This window comes from Crinia signifera, chromosome 1 (genome assembly GCF_055691185.1).
Source record: "Crinia signifera chromosome 1, ASM5569118v1, whole genome shotgun sequence".
Lineage (NCBI taxonomy): Eukaryota > Metazoa > Chordata > Amphibia > Anura > Myobatrachidae > Crinia > Crinia signifera.
The window spans coordinates 429,289,346-429,309,645 of record NC_139217.1 but is presented as its reverse complement, the minus strand read 5'-3'; the positions used below and the strand labels follow the sequence as shown (position 1 = coordinate 429,309,645).

The window sequence follows — 20,300 nt, the reverse complement described above, 5'->3', positions numbered from 1 at the left end:
CCTTATAAATAAACGTACTACTACTACTACTGCATGCGCAGGAGAAATACTGTGTCAAAAACACAGTGAAAAACCCCATGTCGTCCTTTTGACTGTCGACTTAGACACTGTCAAACTAATGACCTGTCGAACTAATGACCTTTCGACCTACAACCATTTGACCTTTTCCCATATCGGCCTAGACCCATGTCGACCGTTTCCCATGTCAACCTAATGACTGTCGACCATCATGCTGTAGACCATATGATCCCAACCCTCACTGGCCACAGTTGGTTACTTCTGTGAGGGAAGTCTTGGTGTAAAGTAAAGGGAAGAAAACCATTCACTATGGAGCAAGCAGGGATTGTAGCACAAAACAAGGTTAAGCAAGTAGTTTGACAGCCAATAAAGAGAGATGGAGAGGTTATGACATGTTTGAAGATGAAAGGGATTATGTCAGTGGAAATGGAGAGTTTAAAAAGTGAGCAATGTGTGGGAAAACATTGGGTAGGAGGCAATAGAGAAATTTGTCTAGAACAAGTTCAAGCAGTAAATTGAGGTGGAAGTGAGGAGTGAGCAATATAAGGAAAGTAAGAATGGAGGATGGATATGAGAACAAAGAAGAAAGATGGAGGGGGCAGACAAGTGTGTTGAATATGCCAAATACATAATTTGGGTTTTTACTCAAGGTAGATTTATTTAGCAATGTAATACAAGGGACTGAATAAACTAATCTAAGGATTGTGCAGGTTTATTGGCTATTGGCATGGAAGTATACAGTATTTGTAAGTGGCAGATCTATTTTGAGTACTAAATTTGGGTTTGGAAAGTCAAAGATGATGATAGGCGGCTGGAGGTGCTGAATTGAGACAGCTGAACCAGTAGCAAATAGTGATACAAAGGTGGATTAAGAAAAGGAATGGGCAAAGATCATTTAGGTTTTGTTATGTTCACTTCGGTTTGTGCGAAGAGGACTTCAGGAGACAAGGAACGGATGGTTGGTAAGGCTGGAGATTGGTGGAACATTCTTTGGAATAGACCAAAGCACGAAGTGTTATGGTTTATGATGGGGATGTTAAGATACTTAAGAACCATGGTGGCTACAGTACATGAGTGGATATGAAGTAATAGAAGAGTTGTTAAGAAATTGAGAAGCTGGGTCCAGGGATGGCCATCAGGGGCGTCTCCGCCAGGCGCGGGTACTAATTACCCGGGCCCGGTGGGGACCCTGGTCCGACCCCTTTCCCCCTCCGTCCCTCACAGGCAGCGGCAGCACACTCTTGCTGAGCCTGCTGTCAGCACAGCACATGCTGTAGGTGTGTGCTGCTGCTGAGGAGGGCACGACGACAGTAACACTCCCCCTCGATTTAGAATGTTTTTTTCACTCCCTTTCACTTAAACATTTTGGGGGAGTGACCTATTCACGGGAGGTGGTCACGCCTCTCACAATTGGGCCACGCCCCCTACATTTTACCGGGGGCCCGGTGTACCTCTCGGTGGCCCTGGTGGCTGCTAGATAACTGTGAGAAGAGACAGGTGGCATAGGCTTTAAAGCAGGCATGTACAACCTGGGGCCCTCCAGCTGTTGTGAAAATACAAGTCCCATCATGCCTTGCCACAGTTTTGCTATTAGGGAATACTAAAACTATGGCAAGGCATGCTGGGATGTGTAGTTTCACAACAGCTGGAGGGCCGGAGGTTGGACATGCCTGCTTTAAAGTATGCAGAGGGGAAGGAGAGCGCTGTGGAGAAACACATTTTACAGTTGCTCACCCACTGTAACACATACATGCAGGGAAGCCGAGAGGGGGGGCAGGTACTAATTACCCGGGCCCGGGCTTGATGGCGGGGGGGGGGGTACTGGTCCCTTGGGACGGGGGAATGGTTTATTTATAAGGTTAGAATTCTTAACACACCCAATCACATTGCTATGAAACAAAACATCAATGTAAATAATAGCTCAGTGCTGAAAATAGCCTGGCAGCCCCTTTTCCTATTGACATATTGGGCCTGATTCTTGTTGATGCGCTAAGCATCATAAATTCCATTCGCAGGGGAGCGTACGGGTGCAAAATCATTCAATGGTCGCCGACCATCAAATAATTTTTTCCCCTGTTCGCAAATATAAGTCAGTCTTGACTGACCTCTATTTACGGCATCTGTCTCCGAGGACGGGGCGGTCACTGACGTCAGTGCCCGCCCCCGGAAGCCATTGGCCTGGCTGCGTTCTCATGTGGACGCCTAGAGTTTTCCTGGGCGCACCCACCATTTTTGAGGCTTCCCCATGCAACAGCCCCCTATGTGATATGGAGTGTATAAATAACGGTGGGACCAGACGGGTATTGCTGCAGCCATCATTCCTATACTGAAACCATCAAGGGCAACGGAATGAGAACGATCATGTTCAAAACATTTACTTTCTGTACAGTTACACTTTTAGTCGCCTTCACATTGATGAGATATATATATATATATATATATATATATATATATATATACACACAAGAGCTAATAATAAGCTCATGTGAAGGACATTTATGAATTATGACCTAATAAAGTGTACGCCCTTCACTGTACCATATATACACCCCTAGCACTAGGGAGACACTGCACTATAATGCCAGCTCCAAGTATAGAAAGGTTCATGTATTTTCTATGCTGATAAATGATTCCCTCTGGTCTTGTCTTCTTGCAGGTGAGCGAATTAGAATGTCTCAGCAGTCAAGCAAACACAGTGCAAACACACAAGACGGAACTCAATCAGACAATACAAGAATTAGAATCTACGCTGAAAAAGAAAGAAGAGGTAACGGCATTTCAGGCTTGTTCTAAGTGACGTGTAATTACATGCAATCTGATATTTGTAACAAATGCCCGTTAACGGATGCTGGGCAGAGAACTGTTATCACAGGGTATTGTGCTCTGTCCTGGGCTGGGAGCCTCAGGCAGATCCAAATTCTGCTCACATAGGGTGTTATTTACTGAGATAATGCTGGGTACACACCAGAACGAGTTGGCCTCAATTCCCCTAAATTTGATTCAATCTCGACCAATTGTATGTAAACTGGCCATGTTCTCGCATGTTTTAGATCCGATTCCAATCCGATGTGCGTTCCTGCTGGTCGTTTGGTTGTTTTGCAGATCCTACCTGCTGCAGTCAGGATTTAAAAACGACCCCCTCAACTGGGTACAGATTGTGATCGGATCGGATGCAGATCCGGTGCTCCAGCAGATCGTGCGACCATCGTATGGTCGTCTCATGATCTGCTCACGATCATGATCATTCTGCTATGTAACTAACATTAGAGTTTATTGAAGATGGGATGTTGCTATAGGGAACCAATCACTATCTACTTCTTATTTATTTAGGACCTTCTAGAAGATAATAGATAGAATCGGATTGTTTGCCCATAGCAACATCCCATCTTATATAGAACTCCCATCTCAGTAATACCCCATTCACACCAGCCTAAATTCCCGGGTTGAGTCCGGGAACAACCCGGTACTACCTCTGGTGTAAAAGGTACCTGGGACAAATTACCGGGCTAATTTGCCGACAATCCAACCCGGCTAGTAGCAGGGTTGTTCCCGGGGACCTGGCTGGTGTGAAAGGTATAGGGTATACTTACCCGGGTTGCCGTGTCCTCCGTGTCCTGTCCGACGGGAATTAATGCAGGCGGGGGCCGCAAATGACGGGACAGCCGGTGGATGATGATGACGCAGCTCTCCGGCGGCAGTGAGGATGCCGGAGAGCTGTGTCATCTTCATCCGCCGCCTGTCCCATCATTTGCGCCACCTGTGTGGATCCCTGGCCTGTGCGGAGGACCAGCAACCGGGGTGAGTATTCTCCCCACCTCCTGTCCACCTCTGCTGCCATCCCGCCGACTGCCCGACTTCATCCCGCCGACTGCCCGCCTCCTCCCCACCTCCTGCCGGCCTCCTTCCCGCCCCCTTCACACACCAGAAAATGCAGGGACATTTCTGGTGTGAATGGGTCCAAACCCGGGAATGTCCCTGCTTGTCCCGGGAACTGAATTCCCGGGTTTGTCCCTGCATTTCTGGTGTGAATGGGGTATAAATAAAACTCATTGAAAGAAACCAACTGTTTTGTACTTGCTGAATGAGTCCCATAATCACTCAATTGTTGCCATGTTGCTATGGATTACTGCTGTCCTCTGTGGAGCACCCTCCTCTCTATGTTCTCTTTTATTTATAAAACGCTGACATATTGGGCCATATTCAATGCGGCCGGCAAGAGGGTTAAATGGCAGGGATTGCCAAAAAGAAGTGACCCTCACTGCTTAACCCTCTGCGCCGTCCACTCATTATATTTAATGTTCCCAGAGAACCCTCGCTGTCAGAGAAAAGGGGGGACTGCCAACTCTTCTCTCCCTCCCCCCCCCCCCCCCCCAGCTGCGGGACACTGCCGGCCCTGGGCGGGATGCAGGACGTCCCAAAAAAAACGGGACGTCCCCACGAAAAGTGGCACAGTTGGGAGATATGGATTAAGTATCCACTGTAACTGTGAGTTGCAGTGGGAGATACTTATGACTGGAGCAATTTAGCATTGCTTTAGTGTGGGGGCAGTTACGCAATCAGTGCCATTGTTCCGTCAGTATCAGTATTACTTACCATTCCTGTTGTCAGCTTCTGCGCTTATGTGAGTTATTTGGTTTATAAATGTTAATATCTTGTTGCTTTAAAATGATTTTCTTTTATAGGAAATAGAGCGACTGAAGGAAGAAATCGATCATGCTAAAGAGTTGCAGGAACAGAGAGATTCATTGAGCCAAAAATTACAGGTACATGCCCGGGTACTGTCATTTGTCAGCCTTACACAGCCCTGCGTTACACCCTGCAATACATACAGAGACAATGTCGCATATAGGAAAACGTTTCTCCCCATTCATCTGGAGAGCGGCAAAACACTTAGCTTAGCATGTAATGCAAAATCTGCTTGAGTATTCAGATTTAATGTATCATTAAATGAATATTAATACAGACTGATAAGATTATAATTGCACTGTTCATCAAGAAGCCAATATTATAGATACAGCAATCTTGGCGAAGTGACTATGAAAGCACACTTGATAAGCATTAAATAATTAATCTAAAATAAAGGTTAGGAATAATATAAAGAGAATTAAAGACGTCAGGCACTCAAATACAATAATAATAATATTACAACAATAATGTCTTTGTTTAAAATTGGTCAATCAATCTGTACTGTAGCTCTCCAGATAGGAATGGATTGCAAATTTTGATATTATGATCCACTTCTAGGTTAGGATTATTTTAATGGTGGTTGAATGATGCCTAGTGTAACGGTTGAAGTAAGCTTGTATAAAACAGAAAGAGGTGGTGGCTATGCGCTAAAGGAACCACATCATGCAGAGCTCAATAGTTCATTCCAGAATATCATTTTTCTATTCAAGCTCCAGTGAAATGGGAATACTTAGACCACATGAAACGAAAACCTTGGCCCTTATTCTGGTTCACTCGCAAAGACAAATTCCTTCTCAAATTTATTTATTTATTATTTATTTATTAACAGTTTCTTATATAGCGCATACAAATTCCGCAGCGCTGTACAGAGCATAGTTATGAGCAAACACAAAACAAAATTACATTACAAGACAGTTTAGGACAAGTACATGGTTAATACAGATAGTTGCATCAGGGGACAGGACACTGAAGCAAGTATCAGGGTGGCAGTGGTTTATATATTCTAAGAAAGGCACATGAGGAGAGAGGGCCCTGCCCGTGAGAGCTTACATTCTAAAGGGGAGGGTTAGACAGACGGGTAACACAGAAGGGGGAGAGGTGAGCATAAATAGGTTAGGATGAGAGATGGTCAGGTTTTATGCAGGAGGGTCGGAAGAGGTCAGCTTAGTGTTTGATATTTTAAGTCTAAAAAAGCGCTGGGTCATCCAAGAGTAGACAGCAGAGAGACAGTTGGAGATATGAGTTAGGATGGAAGGAGAACGATCAGAAAACGAGGGGTAGATTTTTGTATTTTCGGCATAGTGGAAATCGAGTGAGCAAATAAGTTCGGTACTTCTTTACTTTAACGGCGCCAGCATGGCGCCGCGCGTCAGAGTCCCCTTGCGGGGCTCGCTTCGCTCGCCCACGCTGCGGGCTCGGTGGCTCGCTACGCTCGCCACGCTAATTAAAATCAACTCCATGCCAACATGGATAGTGGAGGTATGAACTATCCATGTTGGCATGGCGTTAACTTAGTTTATTTTACTTAATTAGTGGCGAGCGTGAAAGTAAAGAAGTACCATAAGTTCACCCAGAGAGGACATGTAGAGATAGAGAAGAGGGCCAAGAATAAAATAATCAGGGACACCTACTCTCAATGGAACAGCAAGAGAGGTAAAGTCATAAGAGGTACAGCTGGGCATTTTCAAAACTGACAGTGCAAGTACAAGCATAAAGAGTGATATTCAAAAAGTTTTAGCAGATGGAGAAATGGTGATATCACAGCTGAATAGACAGATAAAGCAGCCAGGAGTAGTATGATGTGAGAATGAAGTGAGCTCACTCAAAGCAGTCTTGGTTTTCTGGGTTGCTGGTGTCTTTCTGATTCACTTTGATACGAAGATGTTAAGTTGGTTGGCAGTTTCTGTCCAGTTTAAGTCCAGAATAAGTCCAAGCTTTAATCTATGTAACTGTTTTCGCCCTACTTAAAAATATTCCTGCTTTAAAATATGACAAACTAACAATAGTCAGCTTGCAATAGTCAGCCAGGCTGAGGTCAGCCTTGTGTTCACAATATATACTAAAAGCTGTTTCTAAGTTAATTGATTGAGACCCCACCCAGCCAGAGCCTTTCTTCCACTAGCAATAAAACTAAGATAACAAATGGCAAGAGGTTACATACCATCCCAGCCACTAATAAATTCTCACTCACTTTCAAATCTTATAAAAATATTTGCACAATTACCTAAATATAGCAGTTTGCAAGCAGATACTACAATACTGGTGTAACAGATGATATGAGTTACCTAAATATAGCAGTTTGCAAGCAGATACTACAATACTGGTGTAACAGATGATATGAGTTACCTAAATATAGCAGTTTGCAAGCAGATACTACAATACTGGTGTAACAGATGATATGAGTTACCTAAATATAGCAGTTTGCAAGCAGATACTACAATACTGGTGTAACAGATGATATGAGTTACAATAGTCAGCTTGCTCAAATCGACAAAACCATGTACACTGCAGGTGGGGCAGACGTAACTTGTGCAGAGAGAGTTAGATTTGGGTGGGGTTTTACTTCAAAGTGAGATCTATATTGCAGTGTAGAAATAAATCAGTCAGTATTTTCCCCGGCACAGAAACAAAATAACTCACCCAAATCTAACTCTCTCTGCACATGTTACATCTGCCCCACCTGCAGTGCACATGGTTTTGTCCATTTGAGAAGGAATTTGCCTTTGCGAATGAACCAAAATTACTCCCATAGAATCAACAACAGACACTGGGCTAAAACAGAAAATCATTTTAATTCTAAATCACAAAAATTTTTGCCAAATTAAATGTAAATACATAAATAAAGCATAACAAAAACAAAGTTTATTCATAAGCAGACATTATAAGCACTTTAGTAATGTTAGTAAGCCAGTCCAGAGCAATTCCTACCGTGTAGGATAAGAGTTCGTGTGATGGTTGCTTAATAGATTAGTTGGTGCATCTAACAAGTCCCATTAGAACAGTATAGGTTAGTAGCTGGTTATTCGTTAATGCATAGGGGAAGAGCCAATGCAGCGGTTTAGTAATATATGGAAATTAGTGTGAGCAATGTGATATAATTACCACTCCTTTGTAATAGCAGCTACGATCGCTGGCCTCAGCTAAGCGCAGTTGGTATTACACAGGTGGCCAACCAATGGTGACAGCTGGATCCGGTTCCTGGCTTAGTCTAGTTAGCACTCCAGTGATGCCTTATCTGGATCCGCCCACAAGATGGTCACTGACAAATGTAAATGTACAGAAGACTGGTACCGGTATTTAAAACGGGTGTTAAAACCAGTCAAAGCAGGCTAATGTCCCTTTCACACCGCACATATTACCCAGTATTATACCTGGTATAAGAAGGTTTGCGGTGTGAAAGCACGGGGACACTGATCGGCAATGATGCAGTTTACCTGATGTAGGTTGCCCCAGGAACATGGTGCGGAGGAGGGTACAGAGGTGGAGGCAGGCCCCGGGTGCAGATGGCTAGCGGTGGGGATCCGGCAGGCAGAAAGGGGTGTGGAGCAGCCGGTGGGCTGCACCACACTTATAGCCACTGAGCTCCCACTCTGTGCATATCTAATGAGCGGGAGCCTGTGCAGTGAATATTTAATGAGCAGGTCCCCGCCCCCTGCATATGTAATGAGCAGACCCGCTCATTTCATATGCAGGGGGCGGAAATACCGGTATTTCTTAAACGGGTAAAGCACCCTGGAGCTTTCACACTGCAGCTCTAAATGTTTTAAAAGGCAAAAAGAAAGGGCAATATACCGTTTAAGAGCTGCAGTGTGAAAGGGGACTCAGAGACTGTCCTCTAACCAGACTGAGCCAGGAGCCGCATCCAGCTGTCACCAAATATTGTTAATGATCCCCAAGGATAGACCATCGTTGAGTAATTCTTGCAATTCTTTTTTTAATTCTGGGGTGGGGTCACCTTTGATCTTGGAGTATGTGTTGGTCTCCACTAGGATCCTGAATGATTTATCAGTGTAAGAGGATTTGTGCAGTACCATTATTCCTCCTCCCTTTTCCGCTGGATTTAATATGAGGTTTTTATTGTCTCGAAGTTCTTTTGGTGCTTCTTGTTCTTTTGTGTTGAGGTTGTTTGTGTGTGATTGTGTTCATTTTCAGATCTATAATACTCCATTATTGTTTTTGGGTGGGGTAAATGTTTTTTTTATTTAGAGATTTCAAATACAATATACACTAACATCGAGTTGAATGCATTATGAAAACATAAAAACATGTAATGAGGCACAAAACACAATATCATCACTATAGAGATATGTGTGATACATATGTGAATCAAAAAATGAGTTACAAAGACCAAAATGTCAGCATTTAAACTTTGTTAGGGTAAACAAATATCAAAGTCAGAACACTGAGAAGGGTACGAACTAAAAAGATATTCACATATCAAAAAGAACATTTATGGTATAGAGTAGACAATTCAAACTCAGAAAATCCAAATAAAGTAAATAATGAAGGGTTGCAAACAATGTGGACTGTCAAATCGAAGAAACTACCCTTGTAAGTACCATGTGGTCAATTCGAAAACACTGTAATTTGTGTCTGTTGTCAGCATAGTGATGTAAGGTTCCCACTTTCTATAAACACGTTGTATCCCCTTTTCTAAATCAGAAAAAGTGTTTCTCTTGTCAAATAAAAATAAGTTTGAGAAGGTCTGCTTGGATTTCATTAAATAAAGGGACAGCTATTTACTAAGCCATGGAAAGAAATTAAGTGGACAGAGATAATGGGGCAGATGTATTAAGCCTGGAGAAGAGATAAACTGGAGTTAAAGTGGAGATAACTTGGAAGAGTTAATGCACCAGCCAATCAGCTGTGTTTGAAATATGACAGTTGGGATCTGATTGGCTGGTGCGTTATCTCCTTCCACTTTATCTCCAGTTTATCTCTTCACCAGGCTTAATACATCTGCCCCAATGTACTAGCCAATCAACTGCTACTGCCATGTTACAGGCTGGGCTAGAAAGATGACAGGAACTGGTTGGCTGGGACTTTATCTACGTTTAAAGCTGGATACACATTAGATGACATTTGAGACTATACAATGTTGTGCGTAATTTCCCTTGAATTCATGGTCAAACGATATAGTGCAAACACACTGAATAATTTCACAAAAGATATTGTCATTGGCCACATAAGTATAGCTGTCATTGACGATATCTTCAGATTGAGCTGCAGGGTACAGAGGACATCGCTAAAGACCCACATGAGCGCGCATCATTTACAATGTAGAGTGCATATACACTACACAATAAACACGAAAATGTTGTTATGACCGGTCACTATCGTGCTTGTTATTTCAAATGTTGTCTAGTGTTTATGCACCTTTTGTCTTAGTAAATAGACGCCCTCATTTTCTTTGCTATGGTGATCAGCGTGAGCATGGGAATTACAGCTGTAATATTAGCGTAAACCTTCCAAACAGTGAAATGTTTCCAAACAGTATATGATATGCTTTTTAACACTATTTAGTCATAAACAATGATTCATTCAATGCTCTCTCCGTGTATTTGTAGCCATTCATGGCCAGATGTACCATGCTTCAAAAAGTGATAAAATGGAGAGTGATAAAAAACCAGCCAATCAGCTCCAACCTCTAATTTTTCAAACCCAGCCTGAAACATGGCAGCTAGGAGCTGATTGGCTGGTTGTTTATCTCCACTTTATCCTTTTTGAAGTGTGATACATCTGGCCCACAGTAACAATTACCATACTATCATTGCTGATACCCACTTTAACCAATGATTAGAATTCATCTTAAAAAAAACCATGACATGTTGACCACCTGTTTCTGTTTGGTGCGGTTCTTTCTATCCCGGTACTTTTCCAATGCCCAGGGGATTCTATTGTGGCTCGAATAGTATGTGGTATCCACAAAGGAGGACGCGCTTTATTGTGCCACTTCTGCGAGCTGACATGATGTCTTTATTAAGTCCCAACAGCGTTAGTAAGCCTGGACATTAAAATGTAATAATGTAGGCAAGCAGAAACAATGAATGATGGGATGGTAATGTAGATCTTTGTTTTAGTCCCACATTTCAAAAATTCGAAGTGGAGAAGAAGCTCACAAATTTAAGTGGTAATTCCTTTTTTTTAATATATAAAGGCATACAAATCGTGACTTTCAATAAGAAGAGTAGTGAAACAGTTTGTGTTTGAAATGAGTCTTCCGCACCAGAGGAATCAACCTGCAAAGATGTATTTCTGCAGTCTTTATTCATTACTTTTTGTTTTTCCGTAGGAAGTGGAGACACGTAACCAAGATCTGGAAGGACAGCTGTCTGACTTGGAGCAACGACTGGAGAAAAGTCAGGGCGAGCAAGACGCATTTCGCAATAACTTGAAGACTCTTTTAGAAATCCTGGATGGCAAAATCTTTGAACTCACTGAATTGCGAGACAGCCTGGCCAAGTTGATAGAGTGCAGTTAAAAAGGCAAAAGGGCTGCCACCACCAACCTACTTAATGACGTCTCTCTTCACAGAACGGTGGTGGGCTCTGCATCAGAGTTGCACAAAATCTGAACGGGAAAACTCCTTTCCGAGAGTTTAATTGCAAATTTCGTAGTTGGCTGAAGTGTGAAATTGAGACTTGCTTTATTAGCTAACAGAGAGGAAATTAAAAATAAAACTTGAATTACAAATTACCTCCTTATTTCCTTATTGGCCATAACGAACTTTAACACATTCAGTGCCAGGCAGTCCTGCACCTGATTGTACAAGATTATTACCAGTAGTTTAAAGCAATCCCTTCGGTTTGCAAACATGAATATAAATTAGTTGCCGGTGTTTAATTTTTTTGTTTCAGACATAATATATATATATATATAAAAATATATATAAATATAGGTTTTGATTTTATTTTCTATGTCTTTTTGTTCTTTTTTTATGAAATACCTGCTCGCAGTGTTTTGTGCAAAAAAACGACATTAGTGAAGACTCCCTTTAATTTGATTTTTTTTGTTGTAATCTGAACATCTTCTCAGGATATTTTTGCACTGTTGAAAAGAAGTGCATTACTAATTTACCTAGCCAGGAGTGAGAGAGAATACATCATTAACTGAAAATACTTACAGTATCTTAGCCGTTGTATAATGTTCTTCCTTTTTATACTGGAAGATGTCTCTTTATGAAATTCACTCTGGTGTTTTTTTTTTGTTTTGTTTTTTTCATTCGTTTAATTTTAACGCTATTTAATTTTCCAAAACTGGTCTCATTTTCTTATACACTGTAAAGCCAACTCCAAAGGCAGCTGAATAGATTAAAGTTGTTACATTAGTATATATTTGAAGAGCATTGCAAAGAATATTTAACAAGAGTTTAATATATGGACTTTTAACTGCATATGAGTATGTTTTGAAATGAATGCAAAATGTTTACTTATGTATTTTGAAAGACATCATTTCTGAACGTCCGATGCATCTCAATGTACGTAGTAAGTGATAATAGGAAATCCTGTTTGTTCTTATTTCTTTTTAAGGATACAGTATACTGCTATTGGGAAGCTATTTATTTTCATTGATCAAACTGTGAACTCGATTTCTTGAACCTTCCTTGGAATTATGGGTAATGTTCCCGATTTAGCCCCTTCATCCACCAAGAACACTTCCAACAAGGAATCCTGCCAAATAAATCACACCCATGAAATGTATCTTTCACTTGGAGACTTTTCAACCAAGTGTCAATTTATATACAATTGATTGCAAACATATTCAACCCACTAAAAAGTCAACAAATTTGTCTATATTACAAAATATAACACACTGTTCCAAGCAGTATTTTTTACTGTGAATCAGGTTCTTAAAGTAAATTGTCAGATTCATTATTTCTCTTCAGATGTAAAAAAAAACCCATGAAACATGCAACTTGCATAAGTGCCCAACCCTAATTCTGTCGGCCTAGGTTTCTGCCAGGGTCACTTACCTTACAGGATTTGATTTGTAGACATTATTTCTTGCAGATTTGCTCCAGGTTGCTCAGGTTGGTTTTTTGACGCTTGTAGACTGGAATTCTATGTGAACAAATTTCTAGAGATTCCCAATCGGATTGAGTTCTAGACTTTGGCCATTGTAGAATATTCACCTTTTCTTGTTGTTCAACCACGCCAGTGTTGCTTTGGCTTTGCACTTCATTGTTGTTCTGAAATGGGAACTTTCTCACACTCTTTAGTTTTCATGGTTCAGTTGGTGTTTGCTGTGGAACGGGCAGGGCTAGGTTAATATTTAAAACTGGGTCAAAAAAGTTAGGTTTTTGTGTCATCAAACCACAAAACCTTTTCCCACAGTTTACCTGGGTTCCACTGGCAAATTCCAGACACGCTTTAATGTGGTTTTCCTTGTTTTTTTCTTTCTAGCCACCCTCACTTAGAGCTTGTGATATGGTGGACTGGTGCACCTTCAGTCCAGTCACAGCCACTGAAGTTTATACTGTGCTGCCAAGGCTCACCAAGTTTTGAGGGTCAGCCTAGGTGCCCTGATGCAGTTTGCATTTCCTTACAGTGGATTGGAACAGTGTTCACAGGAATATATCCCGGCCTTTTTATATAATTATGTATTTTCCTAGCTTGTGCATGCTTAGAACTGTAATTCTATCAGAATGCCCTTTGGTCTTCGATTTCTTCTTTCTCTCAATGGAGGAGATGTATCAGCATTGGAGAGAGTGGGCCAGTAGCCCAGGGCAACTAATCAACTTTTGTAATTTATCTAGTACAGATTTTGAAATGACAATTAAGGGTGAATTTACTAAAATGGGGATGGGTTCTATTGAAGATAGGATGTTGTACTTAGCAACGGCTATGATGGATAATCTAACAATGGGGACCTATGGACACTGGGGTGTCTTTCACAAAAATATTAAAATATGTTTTTGGACTGCTGCCTGGAACAGTCTAAGTGTCACTTTTAATACAAATTAATCTGATGACTTTTGGGGGTTTGAATATATTTGCATTTCACTGTATTATAGATATTAGGACGACTGTCAGTTTACAATGTCAGAGTACTATACCCGTGTGAGCACCTAAAGGAAGGGGTCACTATGCCTACATTAGGAGGTGGGTCTTCTCTTTGACATGTCATTATTTCTCCTAATGATTGGGTCTCGTAGTGACTCTTCCTGGCTGCTTATAAGACCCCCCAAATATACATAATTGCCAGCGCCTACTATTCTCTTTGCATAGTAAGATGTATTTTGAAGCAATAATAGCCGGTCAATCTCATTCCCGTTTGATTGTGCAATCACCATTATGAATTCATGCTTATCATTGATATAGCAAAAAAAACCCTTTCCCTTACGTGTTCGTCAGTTTATTTATTTGAATCCGCAGGTACAGTATTTAATATACACCTTTTTTTTGAGGCTGATACAACAATGGTGCAATCTCTGCCTTAACCACTACACTGTAATATACAGAAATTGCGTCTAGCAATTATTGTGGCATTAACACAAGTGATTCTTTTTGTAGTTTTAAACATTGATTATTATGAACAAAAAAATCTTTTTAACTTTAGTTTGCAATTAAATACAGCGTTCTATAAAAGCAGGGAAATGACAATGTTTGTGCATCTACACAATAAAAACTAAGACAAGATTTTTAAGATCAGCATTTTTATTGGTGGTTGATGTCCTCAGCTCTCGGTGCATATCGGGAATGTTAATATATCTAGTTAAGGATTGTTAAGGATGAAGGGGCTAAATACGTATTATGTATATGGGTCATTATTGATCGTTGTATCAAAGCTATAGCCAGCATTATTCCGAACTGTTGCTTATTCAATGAAAACCTAGTTTGAAGTGAATGGTTACATAAAAGTTTTCAAGTTGTTCAAATGTACTTTTCGCATACTTTTGACAACCATTGCATTTGTTTATAATATATTTATTTTAAGAAACATGTTTGGAAGATAGATTTTCTTTTATTTCGGAGTGCAAACTTCATAATAATATAATGACTGTAAGACATCTTGGGGGAAATTGACTAAGATGGGAGTTCTACAGTATTTGACAAGGGTTGTTGCTATGGGTGACCAATCAGATTCTTTCTATCATACCTCCCAACTGTCCCGCTTGTTGCAGGAACGTCCCGGTTTTCAAGGACGTTCCCGCGTCCCTCCCGGGGCCGGCAGTGTCCCGCGGCAGGGGGGGGGTGTGTGTTTGTCAAGCGTCCCAAAAAACCAGGACGTTCCCGCAACAAGTGGGACAGTTGGGAGGTATGATAGAAAGAATCTGATTGGTCACCCAAAGCAACATCCCCCCCCCCCTGTTTCTCACTATGGTTTCGATAATCTGTATACCCGGTCCCCACCTGGACATGATGTGAATGTTAGTGGATATGGCAGAGGGCATAAGTTACTCCTATTATAACCGTTTCTTCCCTTCTGTACATATTTTGAGAATTCTATGTAAATTCACAATTACCTGTACAGCAGGCCTAATACCTTGTGGTGCAGAGGGGCATTTTACCTCCCTCGGCTGTGCCTAAGGTGTTAACAGTTCTTTTAAACTGATGTCACTGATTTAAAGAAACTTCTTACTCTGTTTTAGTGTCAGTTTATTTATTGCAGTCAGAAATGTGTCACATTGTTTTTCTTATGCTTGCGAGAAATCTACAACAACCGATAAAACCGATTCAGCCGTTTAAAATCTAATTAGGTGCTGAGAAAATTTAATTATCATGAATCCAGTAACTTAATTCAGTTTAATGTACAAACCAGAGGTACACAAGTGTAACAGGAAAATGTGGTTGGAACACCTGCTAATGTTAAAAAATACCCGTGTTGAGACTAGGTATACACTTGTATAATGTTAGTATTTCACATGTAAATGGTATGTCAAGGTGACCCATTGTTTTCGGTATGTGGTCACTGGGTAGACAATGACTAGGTCGAAACCTTGAAATGGTCGACATACCCAATGTCAATATTGAGAAATGGTCGACATAAATTAGGACGTGAGTTTTTCACTTTTTTGGGTGGTTTTTCATACTTTACTCTCCAAGTGGGCATAGAGTGGGAATATTGTGCCTGAAGTATGGTGAGTGCAGCGAGCCATGCAAGGGGACGCGGTACACTTATAAGGTCCCCATGTCAACATATGTCGACAGACACAAAAAAACAGCTTGTGTCGACCTTGGGTATGTCAACCATTTCAAGGTGTAGACCTAGTCACTGTCGACCATTAGTGGCCAACCTAGTCACTGTCATTGTCTACCATTTATACTGTAACCTGGTTTTCAATGGTAGCATTCAAATGGTGTTTTTCTATGCTTTGTGTGTACAGAACAGTAAAGGGAGGCATAGTATGGAGACATGGCATCAGGTGCAAGTGTATGCTATGGGTCCCCTCCCTTAAATCACGTTATGTCACACAGTAGTGCCCCTTGTTCACATTATGCCACAATAGTGCCCCTTGTTCACATTATGCCACAGTAGTGCCCCTTGTTCACATTATGCCACAGTAGATCTCTGTATTGGCATGTGGTGTCATAGGAGTCAGACATGACCTCACCCGACTTAAAGGCATGATGTCAAGTGTGTCCTCACCAGAATTACTGCCTTGGGCTCCTCCCATGATTCTGACCTTCAGCAGCAGAGGTTGCTCTACTCCGGAGCGGGGACCAAGGCCCTCTTCTCTGCAGCAGGGACACAGTGACCATTTTCTCCTGTGTAAGTAACTTTCAATTCATGTAGCTCAGGCTGATGTAAATCCAGGGTGGTAGATGGGACCGAGCAAAGAGTGGTGCCACCGTTAGTTCTGACCCTGTCAGAGTGTGCAGCATGCAGGTACAAAGCTGCGTGGAGTGAAGCCTCTGCTATATCTAATCAGCCTGTGGAGAGCCCAACATAGTGGCTGGCACCTGGAACATGAGATGCCCCATTCTCAATTGTCCCCTTACACTATGAGGTTATTCTAGTTGACACACTGCCCGGCATGTTCGTGCAGGGGAGTGATGTTGAGCGACTGCACATACGCATAAAGTTTTATGCGCATGTGCAGCCGCTTGGTGCGGGCGGGCGTGGCAAACTGCTTGTTTGCTGTTCCGTTCACATCCAGCAGTGCTGTGGGGGGCGTAGGGTGGCAGTGATGGGCTGCGCCCATGGAAATGCCCAGCATTTGATGGGCTTTCCCATGAAAATGATGGGCATTCCCATGTAAATGGGCCAGTGATGTGGGTGGTGTTGGGGGGGGGGCAGCTGATGTCAGCTGCCCGCCAGCTTCACACACAGGACGCTCACAGATGTAAGACACCAGAGAGGTGTGTTACATCTGCCAGTGCTGTAGAAACGAGGGGGCAGCAACCATGCAGGTGGCGTCTGGTTGACTCGCAAAGCTGTGAAATTCGCAGCTTTGCAAGTCAACCAGAATAAGGTCCCATGTGCATATCATCTGCACAAGGAGATACAGTAGCAGCAGTTTGCCGGCAGAACTAATATTCTCATTAACACACTTAACCCTGACCTAAACTGACCTGTATAGGTCTATACAGAGATGTGGGCAAAGCAGGCAAAAATAAAAAAAATATATATATTTCCACAAGTCTGAATATGCGTTCCACTCTGATTCCGAAGCATATTCGCTAGAAAACCACTTCCTAGCCCCATCCTGCAAATGTACATAGGTCTGCATTGCCACATGTATGGGCATCCATCCCTAGATCTGACCTTATACAGTATGTGCAAATAGGGAGCGGTATGTGTGCTACAGATGGAGCAAACTTTGGTGCGCAGGTCTCTGCAGTCAACAGCAGTCATGGTTCTCTAGTGGTGTGTCAAGAAAGTTCAGCGCTTCAATAAAATCTCCTTTATCAGTACAGGCCCCTTTCCCACTGCCGCTAAAAACCATGGTTATTGCCATGCTGGTTGCGGCTTAGTGAAAAAGGGTTAATCCGGGCCCAGTGACCTGGGAATCCATCCCGGCTAACATGAAGGGTTGATCCTGGGAAGGATCCAGGTCGCAGTGCAGTGTAAATAGGTAAGCCAGGCAACCCTCCAGGAAAGCTGTCTGACCCCATGAACGCTCCCCTCGACGGGGGATCCGTGGGTCAGATGACGCGTATCGCATCATTTTAGTGCCGCCCCCCACCACAGTGTAATGGCAGGGCTAAATGACGCATCTGCTTTGGACAAGCCCACAAGGCAGCCGGCCTCTGCCCCCACCACGCCCCTTTTCCACTTCCACACGCCCACCTGCCTCACTGAGCTGGCTGCCTTCTCCCGGAAAAGGCAGCCAGCAAGTAGGCAAGTATGATCCTGTGTCTGCCTGTCCTGTCTACGTTCCATATCCTGGTCTTCCTGTCCTGTCTATTCCACATCCTGTATCTGCCAGTCATGTCTACGTTCCAAATCCTGTGTCTGCCTGGATGTGGAATGTAGACAGGACAGGCAGACACAGGAAATGGAATGTAGACAGGACAGACATACATTCCATATCCTGTGTCTGTCAGTCTTGTCTACATTCCATATCCTGTGTCTGCCAGTCCTGTCTACATTTCACATCCTGTGTCTGCCAGTCATGTCTATATTCCATATCCTGTGTCTGCCTGTCCTGTCTATGTTCCATATCCTGTGTCTGCCAGCCCTGTCTACATTCCATATCCTGTGTCTTCCAGTCCTGTCTACATTCCATATCCTGTGTCTGCCTGTTCTGTTTACATTCCATATCCTGTGTCTGCCTGTCCTGTCTACATTCCATATCCTGTGTCTGTCTGTCTTGTCTACATTCCATATCCTGTGTCTTCCAGTCCTGTCTACATTCCATATCCTGTGTCTCCCTGTTCATTCTACATTCCATATCCTGTGTCTGCCTGTCCTGTCTACAGTCCATATCCTGTGTCTGTCTGTCTTGTCTACATTCCATACCTTGTGTCTGCCTGTCCACATTCCATATCCTGTGTCTGCCTGTCCTGTCTATGTATTATATGCTGTGTCTGCCTGTCCTGTCTATGTATTATATGCTGTGTCTGCCTGTCCAGTCTACATTCCATATCCTGTGTCTGCCTGTCTTTTCTACATTCCATATCCTGTGTCTGCCAGCCCTGTCTTCATTCCATATCCTGTGTCTTCCAGTCCTGTCTACATTCCATATCCTGTGTCTGCCTGTTCTGTTTACATTCCATATCCTGTGTCTGCCTGTCCTGTCTACATTCCATATCCTGTGTCTGTCTGTCTTGTCTACATTCCATATCCTGTGTCTTCCAGTCCTGTCTACATTCCATATCCTGTGTCTGCCTGTTCATTCTACATTCCATATCCTGTGTCTACCTGTCCTGTCTACAAGTCATATTCTGTGTCTGCCTGTCCTGTCTATTCCACATCCTGTATCTGCCAGTCATGTCTACGTTCCAAATCCTGTGTCTGCCTGGATGTGGAATGTAGACAGGACAGGCAGACACAGGAAATGGAATGTAGACAGGACAGACATACATTCCATATCCTGTGTCTGTCAGTCTTGTCTACATTCCATATCCTGTGTCTGCCAGTCCTGTCTACATTTCACATCCTGTGTCTGCCAGTCATGTCTATATTCCATATCCTGTGTCTGCCTGTCCTGTCTATGTTCCATATCCTGTGTCTGCCAGCCCTGTCTACATTCCATATCCTGTGTCTTCCAGTCCTGTCTACATTCCATATCCTGTGTCTGCCTGTTCTGTTTACATTCCATATCCTGTGTCTGCCTGTCCTGTCTACATTCCATATCCTGTGTCTGTCTGTCTTGTCTACATTCCATATCCTGTGTCTTCCAGTCCTGTCTACATTCCATATCCTGTGTCTGCCTGTTCATTCTACATGCCATATCCTGTGTCTGCCTGTCCTGTCTACAGTCCATATCCTGTGTCTGTCTGTCTTGTCTACATTCCATACCTTGTGTCTGCCTGTCCACATTCCATATCCTGTGTCTGCCTGTCCTGTCTATGTATTATATGCTGTGTCTGCCTGTCCTGTCTATGTATTATATGCTGTGTCTGCCTGTCCTGTCTACATTCCATATCCTGTGTCTGCCTGTCTTTTCTACATTCCATATCCTGTGTCTGCCAGCCCTGTCTTCATTCCATATCCTGTGTCTTCCAGTCCTATCTACATTTCATATCCTGTGTCTGCCTGTTCTGTTTACATTCCATATCCTGTGTCTGCCTGTCCTGTCTACATTCCATATCCTGTGTCTGTCTGTCTTGTCTACATTCCATATCCTGTGTCTTCCAGTCCTGTCTACATTTCATATCCTGTGTCTGCCTGTTCATTCTACATTCCATATCCTGTGTCTACCTGTCCTGTCTACAAGTCATATTCTGTGTCTGCCTGTCCTGTCTACAATTCATATCCTGTGTCTGCCTGTTCACATTCCATATCGCGTGTCTGCCTGTCCTGTCTATGTTCCATATCCTGTGTCTGCCTGTCCTGTCTATGTATTATATGCTGGGTCTGCCTGTCCTGTCTACATTCCATATCCTGTGTCTGCCTGTCTTGTCTACATTCCATATCCTGTGTCTGCCAGTCCTGTCTATGTTCCATATCCTGTGTCTGCCTGTCCTGTCTATGTTCCATATTCTGTG

At 42.7% G+C, this 20,300-nt stretch overlaps 1 protein-coding gene across 3 annotated transcripts in view; it reads left to right on the top strand.

Annotated features, from left to right (window-relative positions):
* Nucleotides 1-15,289, top strand: part of HOMER1 (homer scaffold protein 1) — a 102,767-nt gene extending 87,478 nt beyond the window's left edge. For all 3 annotated transcript variants that reach the window (XM_083152312.1, XM_083152297.1, XM_083152306.1), the window contains 3 exons: nucleotides 2,675-2,785; nucleotides 4,701-4,781; nucleotides 10,997-15,289. In XM_083152312.1, coding sequence (XP_083008438.1) covers nucleotides 2,675-2,785; nucleotides 4,701-4,781; nucleotides 10,997-11,185 — 381 coding nt within the window. In that variant the 3' untranslated portion in view covers nucleotides 11,186-15,289. The remainder of the gene's footprint in view (nucleotides 1-2,674; nucleotides 2,786-4,700; nucleotides 4,782-10,996) is intronic.
* The last annotated feature ends 5,011 nt before the right edge of the window (nucleotides 15,290-20,300 follow it).